The sequence below is a fragment of the Ailuropoda melanoleuca genome, chromosome 9, assembly GCF_002007445.2.
Source record: "Ailuropoda melanoleuca isolate Jingjing chromosome 9, ASM200744v2, whole genome shotgun sequence".
In the NCBI taxonomy this organism is placed as follows: Eukaryota; Metazoa; Chordata; class Mammalia; order Carnivora; family Ursidae; genus Ailuropoda; species Ailuropoda melanoleuca.
Genome location: NC_048226.1, coordinates 87,473,547 through 87,485,624, shown reverse-complemented (window position 1 = coordinate 87,485,624; position 12,078 = coordinate 87,473,547). Strand labels below are relative to the sequence as shown.

Sequence of the window (12,078 nt, the reverse complement as noted above, 5' to 3'; positions counted from 1 at the left end):
TTTGTGCTTTGAATTCAGGTTGGAGGACAAGGGGGAGTCACAGAGGTAATGTGCATCATTAACATCTCTAGGAGTGTCTGAGCCAGTAATGCCTAGTCAGATGTGTTCTATAGAAGAACATATGAATAATCACAGTAAGTGGGACAAATGAATTGCCTTTATGACATTTCAGATCCTGCTACATAAGTAGTGGAAAAATTTGTTTTCCAAGTATAAGATTCTGGACCTACATTATGCAGATAATAGATTGTGAACCTTTTATATTTTTGGAAATACCTACTTACTATGATTGTACTCTAACCCAGGAAAAGCTCTAGACCCTGAGCCAATAGAATGATTAAAGGTTTTCCCAGCTAGATTCTTTGTCTTTCCTATGGGTCTTTTGCAACAATCCAAAGGTAGAAGTGATTTAAAATTTTTTTCAATATTTGTAGCATTTGGCCTCTTATTTAATATTACCAGCTAGCCTAAGAATTTGATTATATTTTAATTCCTTTTCTGTAAGTGAGGCTTATATGGGTTAGGTAACTAATCCACATTTACACAGCTGTTAAGTGGCAGTTGTGAATTTACAGTTGATGATATACTGTAAATAAAAGGCCATCTTATTTCTCACTGTTTCCTAGTATTTTTAACTTTTTGATCCTTTCTGGTTTACATAAGAACTCTCGTGTTCTCCTTTTAAGGTTGACATTTCAAAAGGTGATTCCCTTCCAAATGTGAAATTATATATAGTATAATCTTGAAAATACTTTCTGAAATTACAGTCCCCAAAGAGTCTAATACCCTGTTTTCCCCACCTTTCTCTTTGAGGATAACTGATTTATATCAAGAATAAGAAGTCATTCTGCCTGGACCATGCCCTATCATAACGAACATATGATTGTCAGCTCTACCACAACCTCCTGCCTATCTTTTTTTCCCCTTCCTCTCAGTTATCCAGGTCTTTTATTCCTTTCAACAGATTCAACAAAGGCTACTTCATTGGTTCAGCAAATGTATTAATTTTATGATAAACTTTTTTGAATCCTTAGGTATTTCTGATGTTTGCATCTTACACCTCTGGTTTTCCTGCCCTCCTTCGTCCTGATTTCAGTTTTCCTCTTTACTTTAGGCGAAGGCATGCAATCCACAGTAGTGACTCTACTTCATCTTCCTCTTCCGAAGATGAACAACAATTTGAAAGGCGGAGAAAAAGGAGCCGTAATAGAGCTATCAACAGGTAAGTGTCATGCTGATGCCTTTTAAAAACTACAAGCTAGGGGCGCCTGGGTGGCACAGCGGTTGAGCGTCTGCCTTCGGCTCAGGGCGTGATCCCGGCGTTGTGGGATCGAGCCCCACATCAGGCTCTTCTGCTATGAGCCTGCTTCTTCCTCTCCCACTCCCCCTGCTTGTGTTCTCTCTCTCACTGGCTGTCTCTATCTCTCTGTCGAATAAAAAAAAAAAATCTTTAAAAAAAAAAAAAAAAAAAACTACAAGCTATTTTTTTTAAGTGGTGAGAAGGCTGAATAATTTGGGAATCGGTACAGCTTGACCAAATTTAAGAATGACGTAAGAGGTTAATGTATAAACCAGAATGCCATCTTGTTTGAAATACCTATATTTGAAACTAGTAATAGATTAGAACATATGTTTCCTTACACAACCATGGTATAGCTCAAAATGCTTGGTAAACACTGACTTGAGGGAATAAATTTTTTTTTCATTTCAAATATATTTTTTCTGTCTATAATAATTTAATGGTACATTCTTATTGTAGAACTCTTTAGGAAAACTAAGGAGTTTACTCATTTTATAACTCTTTGTGGTATAAGTTCATGTAAGTTCATAAGTTCATATGTAACTTCATAGCAAGGATTATTCCCATTTTACAGATGTAGGTGGGTGAGTGAAAAATGTAGTGCTTGAATCCTAATAAAATAATATTTTTATAGAGTAGAAAACAATGATGAAACAATTAGAACATAATAATTGAAGGGGTTTGCAAACCAACCATTCTTTGTATCTTAAACTCTATTCCTTTATAACATTAGATCTGCCCTAATGTGGTAGTCACTAGTTACATGTGGCTATTAGGCACTTGAAATATAGCTAATATGAATTTAGAAATATTTAAATTTTTATTAAAAAAATATACTCTTGGGGCACCTGGGTGGCTCAGTCGTTAAGCATCTGCCTTCAGCTCAGGGCGTGATCCCAGAGTCCTGGGATTGAGCCCCACGTCAGGCTCTTCTGCTATGAGCCTGCTTCTTCCTCTCCCACTCTCCCTGCTTGTGTTCCCTCTCTCGCTGGCTGTCTCTCTCTCTGTCAAGTAAATAAAATCTTAAAAAAAAAAAATATATATATATATATATATAAAATTTCAAAGACTTAGTACAAGAGATAACGTAAAATATTTCAATTTTGTAAATATTTATTTTGCATATTGAAATGGTATGTTTTAGATAAGTAAAATATACTGTTAAAATTAGTTTTACTTTTTTGTTTAGTGTGTCTAATACAAAATTTTAAATTACATTTTGACTTGCATTTCATTTCTGTTGGCAGCAATGAGTTAGGTCAGCCACAACCTTTATTATTTAGACTTACTTGGATTTTTCTTTGCCTTCATTCCTAGAAATGTGCATCTAATCCCCTGGATTTTATAGCATGCAGTTAAAGCCACAATTGAAAACGTGTCCATCTCAGATTTCACAGTGTAAATTCCTTGCAGAGCCTGGGGCTAGCGGCACTCAGTGAGGGGTGGGGGGTCTGGAGTGCTTTTACTTGTGTTCAGCTGCAGCATCTTTCTTTGCTTAGGTGCCCCAACATCAGTGTCTTAGCCTCTAGCAGGAGCAGTTTGCGTTCTCCATCTATAAAACAAGCAGGTTCTTCTAGGTGTATTCTGTGTAATCTACCATAACTGTTTTTGAAAGTAGTTAGGAAAGCAGTGATTCATTCTTGCTTGAGAGGATTGATGTGGATCCAAATGCTTGGTGGACTGAATGTTTTGCTGAGAGGTATTGTAGCAGAGTTGTTGCAGGGCTGGGTTGGTTTGAGTCCTGGATGCGCCACTTGGTGTGACTTTGGGCATTTTAATTAACCTTTTTATGCCTCAGTTTTCTTTTAAGATGGGGGACATAATAATGCCTACTCCATAAGACTGTTAAGAGGACTTAATGAGGGCGCCTGGATGGCACAGCGGTTAAGCGTCTGCCTTCAGCTCAGGGCGTGATCCTGGCGTTCCGGGATCGAGCCCCACATCAGGCTTCTCTGCTATGAGCCTGCTTCTTCCTCTCCCACTCCCCCTGCTTGTGTTCCCTCTCTCTGGCTGTCTCTATCTCTGTCCAATAAATAAAATCTTTAAAAAAAAAAAAAAAAAAGAGGACTTAATGAATTATTATGTGTAAAACCACCTAAAACAGCCTGGCAAATAGTAAATACTCTGTATATGTTAAGCACAGTCATTATAAAGTATATTGTTACAGACCGGATTCCCAAACATGAATTACTTTATGGTGCTGTGGTATCTTGAACACTGGTATTTCATTTGACTGTATATCTTTAATAATAAAACTTCAGCGATAAATATTTCTAACACTGAAATTCTCAACGTATAAAGAAAATGAGAAGGTTGAAATACATAATTTCACAATGGCTGTGATTGAAATTAAACCTTTTTTTTTTTAATTTTAAGAAAAATGTCCATATTCTAACATGGAATTTGGGGGAGAAAAGTGAACTGATGGGGTGTTTTTTAAAATCTTTTCTAAATAGGTGCCTCCCGCTAAATTTTCGGAAAGATGAATTAAAAGGAATTTATAAAGATAGAATGAAGATTGGAGCAAGTCTTGCGGATGTTGATCCAATGCAACTAGATTCTTCAGTGAGTACTGTCTTGAAATGTATGCTTGAACTGTTTGCTTTAGTTCAGTTTTAAAATTAAACCAATTTTCTTTAAATCAGAAACTTTTTACAGCCTGTTTTTTTCTTTTTTTCAAATCTTCAGGCCACAACTAAAATGCAGTTACTCATTTGACTGTGTATGGGTTGAGTATAGTTTAGGGATGGAATGACATTTTAACTTTGCCTCCAAATCTGAGAATGTCTGCGTTTCCCTTCCATTATTAGGTACGATTTGATAGCATTGGTGGCCTATCTAATCATATTGCAGCTCTGAAAGAGATGGTGGTGTTTCCATTACTTTATCCAGAAGTCTTTGAAAAATTCAGAATTCAACCTCCAAGGTAATTTAATCGTACATTTTATTTTAGCCAAAATCTAGGCTATGCTACTCTTGTCCAGAAAGATAACACTTCTCTGTTGAAAGTTTTCAGGCCTACAGTAATTTATTATGCTTTCCTGGGTACTTTGAATATTTTTACTTTCTTAATGTTTTACTTGAAAAATGGTTTTGAAATTGATTCTCTATGAACAGAAAAATAATTTCCAAGGCTTTTCATACATTTGGTGAAATTCTTCTCATACATATTCTTTTTTCTTTCACTTTTATAATTTAGTTTCAGATTTATACCAAAGTAGTACATGTACATAATTTTAAAAGTCACATTGTAGTATAAGTCTTACAAAGGAGAAAATGATAGTCCCTTCTCTACTCTTCTTCCTCCCACTTTCCAGAGCCAACGGCTTTCAACTCCTGTTTACCTATTTAAATACATACTTAAATGATATACTATGATTTTGGTCTGTTTTAAACAGAATCTATTGACTTCTAACATGAACAGGCTCTTTTGCTTTCCCTACCCTCCATATATAATTTTTTTCCTGTCCTCATATGCTCCTGGTAGCTTCTTTATGCGCATATAAAATTGTTGAATCAATTTTCAGTGTGTGCTTCATGATTATGTAAATATTTCTTACAGCTGAGCCATATATAGTATATTATGACTACATTTTCTCTCGTTTACAACTCTGCTCTTTCCCCTCAACTTTTTTAATACTGTTTGCCTGTGGGTGGCTTTTTTATGTTTGTTGTTCTTTAGGGGTTTTTTGTAATTAGTTTTATATGTACTTTTCAGTTCTTGCACAGAGTTTTTGTTAGAGATAAAATTCTACAGTACAGTTAAACATATCAAATAATTTATTGACGACTCCTTATTTTTCTAGACACATTTTGGAGCTTTGTTCTCTTGCTTCCATCCAGACTAGTTATTCTTAGTCTTGAAGCACAGCTAAGCTTTGGGACTTCTTATCGCAATCAGTGGGATTTCCTTTATCTTTCGGTGCTGGATTCCCTGCTTCGTGGAATCAACTAAGACTTTTTTCTTTTTTAAGATTTTTTTTTTTTTAATTTTTAAGTAATCTCCACACCCAGCATAGGGTTTGAACCCACAACCCTGAGATCAAGAGTTTCGTGCTCCACTGACTGAGCCAGCCAGGTGCCCCTGAGACCTTTTTTTACAGCTATGTTTTGATGGAGTATATTCTAGCAATATCCTAAGAAAAAAGAGTGTATGGGAGGTTATTTTTATTTTCTTTTTGAGAATGGTCATGGAACCACAGTCTGTAGATGTGTCTTTTTCCCCTCCTGCTTTCGTTGTGTTATGCCTTTACCATGTGGAAAAATGTCCTTTGATTTCTGGGAAAGTTTTTTTGTATCACTTCTTTAATTTTTCCACTCCATTTTTTCTTTTCCCTCAATTCATGTCAATTGAATGTTGGACTTTCTAGATTAATCTACATTTTTTTTCTTGTTTTCATCTCTTTTGATCTTTTTTCCTTAAGTGTCTGGTGGGGTGTTCCTTAAGTGTCTAGTGATCCTTGGCTCTCTGTTAATATTTAATGGTGAAGCTTTTTTTTTTTTTTAGATTTATTTGAGAGCAAGAGTACGCACAAGGGCGTGCACAGGGACAGAGGGAGAGGATCTCCAGCAGACTGTGCTGAGTACCCCCATGGGGCTTCATCTCACAGCCCTGAGACCATGACTTAAGCCAAAATCAAGAGTCATTTGCTCAACCAACTGAACCACACAAGTGCCCCAAGAACGGAGCATGTTTTTAAAAGCTCACGTATAGAGCTTGTTAATTTGTAGGCCTCACCTTAGGGCGATTGGTGGGTGGTGATTCTTTTACCAGAAGTCCTCAAAGTCAGTATCTAGGCATGTTTTTCCCCACAGAGACAAGTCCTCCAGTTTTTTGTTTGAAGCTTATGAGCCTGGCTGCCAGCATTTTAGCAGTAGGCTTGAGCAAGGGTTAGTAGTCTATACTGTTCAGCATGGGATTTTTAACTTAATTTCTGCAGCATCTCATCTTGTCCTGTACCAGAAAGTAAACTATCCAAGCAATTTGCCTGCACAGAGTAGTGAAGGGGGTGGTCTCACTGTTTTTTAATAATGTGTTATTCCATCCTCCTCAATTTTTAACCCAGCCCTTCTCTCCTTCCTTGCTATGTATTACCTCTAAATTTCAAGAGGTTTTGAAAATGAGCGCTTTTTTTTTTTTTTTTTTTGAGAGAGAGGGAGCTGTGGGGAGAGCAGTGCAGAGGGAGAGGAAGAGGGAGACTCTTAAGCAGTCTCCATGGCCAGCATCGAGCCCGAGATCTCACGACCCTGACATCTTGACCTGAGCCAAAATCCAGAGTCAGACACTCAACTGACTGAGCCACCCAGGCACCCCACAAATTAGCTTTCTTATTGGGGGCTACTTTATTTTATTTTATTTTATTTTATTCTATATATTATGTTCAATTAGCCAGCATATAGTACATCATTAGTTTTTGATGTAGTGTTCAGTGATTCATTATTTGCTTATAACACCCAGTACTCACCACATCACATGCCCTCCTTAATATGCATCACCCAGTTACCCCATCCATGCACCCCCCCACTTCTGTAACCCTCAGCTTTGTTCCCAGAGTCTCTCATGGTTTGTCTCCCTTTCTGGTTTCTTCCCATTCATTTTTCCCTCCCTTCCCCTGTGGTCCTCTGCACTATTCCTTATGTTCCACATATGAATGAAACCATATGATAATTGTCTTCCTCTGCTTGACTTAATTCATTTAGCATAATTCGTTCCATTTCCATCCATATCGATGCAAATGGTAGGTATTCATCCTTTCTTATGGCTGAGTAATATACATTGTATATATGAACCACATCTTCTTTATCCATTCATCTGTTGGAGGGCATCTCAGCTCCTTCCATAATTTGACTGTTGTGGACATTGCTGCTATGAACATTGGGGTGTATGTGCCCCTTCCTTTCACTATGTCTGTATTTTGGCGGTAAGTGCCTAGTAGTGTAATTTCTGGGTCGTAGGATAGCTCTATTTTTAATGTCTTGAGGAAACTCCATACTGTTTTCCAGAGTGACTGTACCAGCTTGCATTCCCACCAGCAGTATAAAAGGGTTCCCCTTTCTCCATATCCTAGCCAACACTTGTTTCCTGTCTTGTTAATGTTTGCCATTCTAACTGGTTTAAGGTGGTATCTCAATGTGGTTTTGATTTGTATTTCCCTGACGGCTAGTGATATTGAACATTTTTTTCATGTGTCTGTTAGGAGCTACTTTATTTTAGCTTTTCATATCACCACACTTTTTTATCTTTTTCCTTTTTCTTCTAGTTTTTATACCTTATTAACCCATTTTTAAACCCTAGTCCCAGATTCCTTTTTCCTTATGAAACTTTTCTTCCTGAATCATCCTGTATGGAAACATTGATTTAAGTAAACTTTTTTAAATTAATAAGCTTTTTCCCTTTTCCATTATAAAAGTTATGTGGCATACATCAATCCCAGTTAAACACTGGTGAATTAAAAATTTTTTTAACTAGAAGGGCGCCTGAGTGGCTCAGTTGTTGGGTGTCTGCTTTCGGCTCAGGTCATGATCCCAGGGTCCTGGGATCGAGCCCCGCATTAGGCTCTCTGCTCGGCGGCAAGCTTACTTCTCCCTCTCCCATTCCCCCTGCTGGTGTTCCCTCTCTTGCTATCTCTCTCTCTCTCTCTCTGTCAAACAAATAAATAAAATATTAAAAAAAATTTTTTTTAACTAGAAAGATATTAAATAATAGCATTTGCTGTTTATAAGAAGTGTTGGAAGTACCTAGTTAAGGTAATTTAGTAAATTGGGTCTGGGGAGGGGATCCCATCACAACCCGGCCTTTCCCTCTATTTTCCTTCTCTGCCCTTACTGTGGTTTGCCACTGAGGTGGCAGAGCTGTCAGGACCCAAGGACCCAAGATTGTCTAAAGCCACAAGGAAAATGATGGAAAATTCACCATCCCCATTGCTGCAAAGAGCAATTTATGGCTTTGTTCTTTTATTAAGCTCTTGATTTGGCTTCATACTACATTTTGTGTAGTCTTTTATTCTTGAATCTTGGCTAACCTCCTTAGGCTAAACATATTGGCCTCAAAATTACAGGGCAGTTGCATTGCCTATCTCCTCATTACTGTAGTGATCGGTTATTTACTCTTATTTGGAATAAACATGAAGAGTACCTCTGTCCACTCAAGTCCATTCATACAATCAAAGATAATTATGCTAAAAATCAACAGCAGAAGAGATTCCAAGAGGCCATCCCAGCATTAAAAGAGATTCCTGTTAGTGAAGTAAACAGATGTTCTTTCTTGCAGCCAAAGAACTTTATGCCAAAGCTGACTAGTATGTAGACTAACACCAAGCATTTATTCTAAGTTTTGATGTAATAATTTTGGCCATATTTTGTTTTTGTTTTTGTTTTAAGATTTATTTATTTGAGGGAGAGAGAGTGAGAGTGGGAGGCAGGGGCAGAGAGGGAGAGAGTCTTAAGCAGACTCCACCCTGAGTATAGAGCCTGACACGGGGCTCAATCTCAAAACCCTAAGACCACAACCTGAGCTGAAACCAAGAGTTGAACTCTCAACCAACTGTGCCACGGAGGCACCCCAATATTTTGACTCTTTTTCAATACCTGATATTGAAATGTAAAAAAAGTCGAACTTCTCTTAAAGTTCTGTTAATATTATAAATGTTCTCAGATATTAGTTATTAATGGACAGAATAAAATACTGCATTACTGTAAAAAAAGTAATTAGTAAATTTAAAAAGAAACAACTCTCCTGATTTTTTCTCATTTCCCCTTCCTTATAACATATATTTCCCTTCATAATAAATCAAATATATGATTGTATTAACCTGTTTTCATAGGGTGTGTTCTCTTTCTGTTTTAATGGCTGAATAATATGCCATTATGTGGCTATATCACTTTTTTTTTATATCGATTCTGCTATTGCTGGCTACTTAGGGTTTTTTAAATTATCACGAATGTCAACATTATGAATATCTCATCGCTTTCTCTTTGTGTGAAGCCTTAATTCCTTCTTTAGGATACAGCCTCACAAATGACATTGTTGGCTCAATAGATACATTTTAAAAAATCTGTTCCTGCCTTGGCTTCTGTAGGTTGAAATTTTCATTTGTTTATTCCATTAGGTTATTGCTTTTTTAGCAGTTGCTTTGTTTTTTTCTGTCTGCATTCGATCATGTCTATTTCTTATTTTTCTTTTATATATTATTCTCTTAATAGATTTTATCTATTACATGTGCATTTTTTCCCACAGTTATTATTTTGTCATTTTCGCTTTTCTGGAATCTTCCCTAATGTTACTTTTCAAGAGCAGTTATGATTTGAAATTATTTCGTGTTACTTTGGTAGCACATGTTCTATTTCTATACCCTTTTTTACATTTCTAATAAGAATTATGAGTACAGTCTGTTTTGGTGGGACTTCTATCCAAAGAGCAGTGAATAACTTTGGAAATATGTGAAAAACTATAAATGACCCTATTACAGTGATGTCACCAAGAATGATTTCAAATTATTTACATTGTCCTAGTCCCTGCCACCCAAACACCAATTATTTCCTTAAGCTTTCTTCTTTTATCTTACTTCATTCCCAACATTTTTTCTTACAAAACTTTTGGTGCTGTGTTACTGGCACTGAGACCAAAGGTTGTAGATGAAATCTGCTTTTCTTTCCCCTAATATGTTATAAAAGTAAACTGTCAAGTCTTTTTAAGAGTGACTTCTGTACAAGGTAAAGTATTATCATGAGCATGATGAGTGAATAAGAAAATATGTTTCAAATAAAGGGTTTTATTAGCTTCTGTTTTGTAGTATTGATATTTTCAGGTTTTAAATTATACTTTATAGATTGAAACGATATTTCAGTTGTCTTATTTACTTTTTTATTCACTAATTAACTGCATTCATGAAATTGGTTTCTAATTTTGTTTAGTCTTTTTAATGTAGTATTAAAATAATACTTATTCTTTTATAGAGGTTGTTTGTTTTATGGCCCACCTGGAACTGGAAAAACTCTGGTTGCTAGAGCACTTGCCAATGAGTGCAGTCAAGGGGATAAGAGAGTAGCATTCTTCATGAGGAAAGGTGCTGATTGTCTGAGTAAATGGGTAGGAGAGTCTGAAAGACAACTACGATTGCTATTTGATCAGGTATGATATTAAAATTTACCTACATAGACCTATAATCAACGTAGATGTAAGTATATAAAGATTAGATAAGTCTTGTATTTAATCATGTTTCATAGAAATAAACTCGGAAGAATTAAACCAAATATATACTCTTTATGGATTATTTTCCTTTGTATGTCAAGATAATACTGACCTATGATGAACAGTTTTATAGGAAAAAGACAAAGGAATAATTGTATCTAAGTTCTTCAGAGTCTTAGGTCTCATATCTAGAGAGAGACTGGAACTCTCATACTTAGCAGTAGTGAATTATGTCTCAGTATGTGAATTGAAGATTAGTTCTGCCCTAGAGTGACTTTCAATTGCATATCCCAGATTGTATTGACAACACATTGTGAGATAATACATTCTAATCTACTGAGGCATATTGCTGCAAATGCTTTTGAATCTCTTTATAGAACTCACTGCATTTCTTTGACTTTACTGAAATAGACTTTTAAAAAAAACAAAAAAAAAAACTATGGCATCTTGCTAAATGTTTTCCCATCCTGACCTGGAGGTAGGCTATGTCATTGTCTTCTGGTCTTTGTCTTGTTTCAACAGTTGGTCTTGAATAGGTAATTTTATGTGTCCCAATAACTATAGCTATATGAAACCTAAGGTATATGACCAGTAGAGTATGTATTTTGAATATTTCCAATTGAGAATGCAAATTAAATTGTATATATTGGATCCTTAAAATATAGTTCTTAGATTTACATTTAGATTAATAAACTATAAATAAATTCTTGTAGGCAAGTTGGAATGAAAATGTATTAAAATGGCTCATATTAAGTCTATATATTTAAAGTTATTCAGGATAACATGCAACCAATGGACCTGTTTTCTAGGCTTATTCAGATGCGCCCATCCATAATTTTTTTTGATGAAATCGATGGTCTGGCTCCAGTACGATCAAGCAGGCAAGATCAAATTCACAGGTAAAACTTGCTTGTTGGCACTCCTGCCTTTCTTCCTGTATTCTGAGCTATATTGATGTTGCATGAGGAATTGAATGTTAAATAGTGAACGATACTTTACAGACCAGTAGTTTCCTTATTTTGGTAGAACCCTAATATATAGTACAAAAAGGAAAAATGGACCTGTTCTGCATGGCAAAGTATTCATAACTGCAGTATAAAATATTGGTTATGGGTTTAATTCATGATACAAACTTAAAAGCCCACTAGCCAGTGAGGTGTAAGACAAATGAAAGAGGCATGATGTACTGTATGGTGACTAACATAACATAATAAAAAATTTTTTTTTAAATAAAATAAATAAAAAAATAAAAGAAATGAATGAGGCAGGCCAATAGTAAGAGTGGGGCTGTGGTTGGGAATGTGGCTGAGCTTCTGATCATAAGAGTACAGCCAGTTGTTCTTGCCCCAATCTGTTAACTGAAGTTCAGAAGCTGACTCCGACTTGAAAAATGAATTTGTTCTCTTTCTTAAATGTTCCGTTCAAATTTTTGTGTTAAGAATCTTTTAAATGTTGCCAACTAAATCAGGTATTTTTATGACAACTAATTGGTCACTCCAGAGGATGCTAAAATAGTGACTCATTACTCTGAAAATTGATAAAGAAAATGGATCAAGCATTTTTTTTTTTAAAGATTTATTTATTTATT

The 12,078-nt window shown here is 35.8% G+C and overlaps 1 protein-coding gene and 1 pseudogene across 1 annotated transcript in view; both read left to right on the top strand.

Moving 5' to 3' along the window:
* ATAD2 (ATPase family AAA domain containing 2) overlaps window positions 1-12,078 on the top strand; it is a 70,591-nt gene that overhangs the window by 26,012 nt on the left and 32,501 nt on the right. The window contains exons 9-12 of the mRNA XM_034668584.1: window positions 1,115-1,222; window positions 3,757-3,865; window positions 4,111-4,226; window positions 10,256-10,430. Of these exons, the coding sequence (XP_034524475.1) occupies window positions 1,115-1,222; window positions 3,757-3,865; window positions 4,111-4,226; window positions 10,256-10,430 (508 nt within the window). The remainder of the gene's footprint in view (window positions 1-1,114; window positions 1,223-3,756; window positions 3,866-4,110; window positions 4,227-10,255; window positions 10,431-12,078) is intronic.
* Window positions 7,895-10,218, top strand: LOC117803809 (annotated as a pseudogene).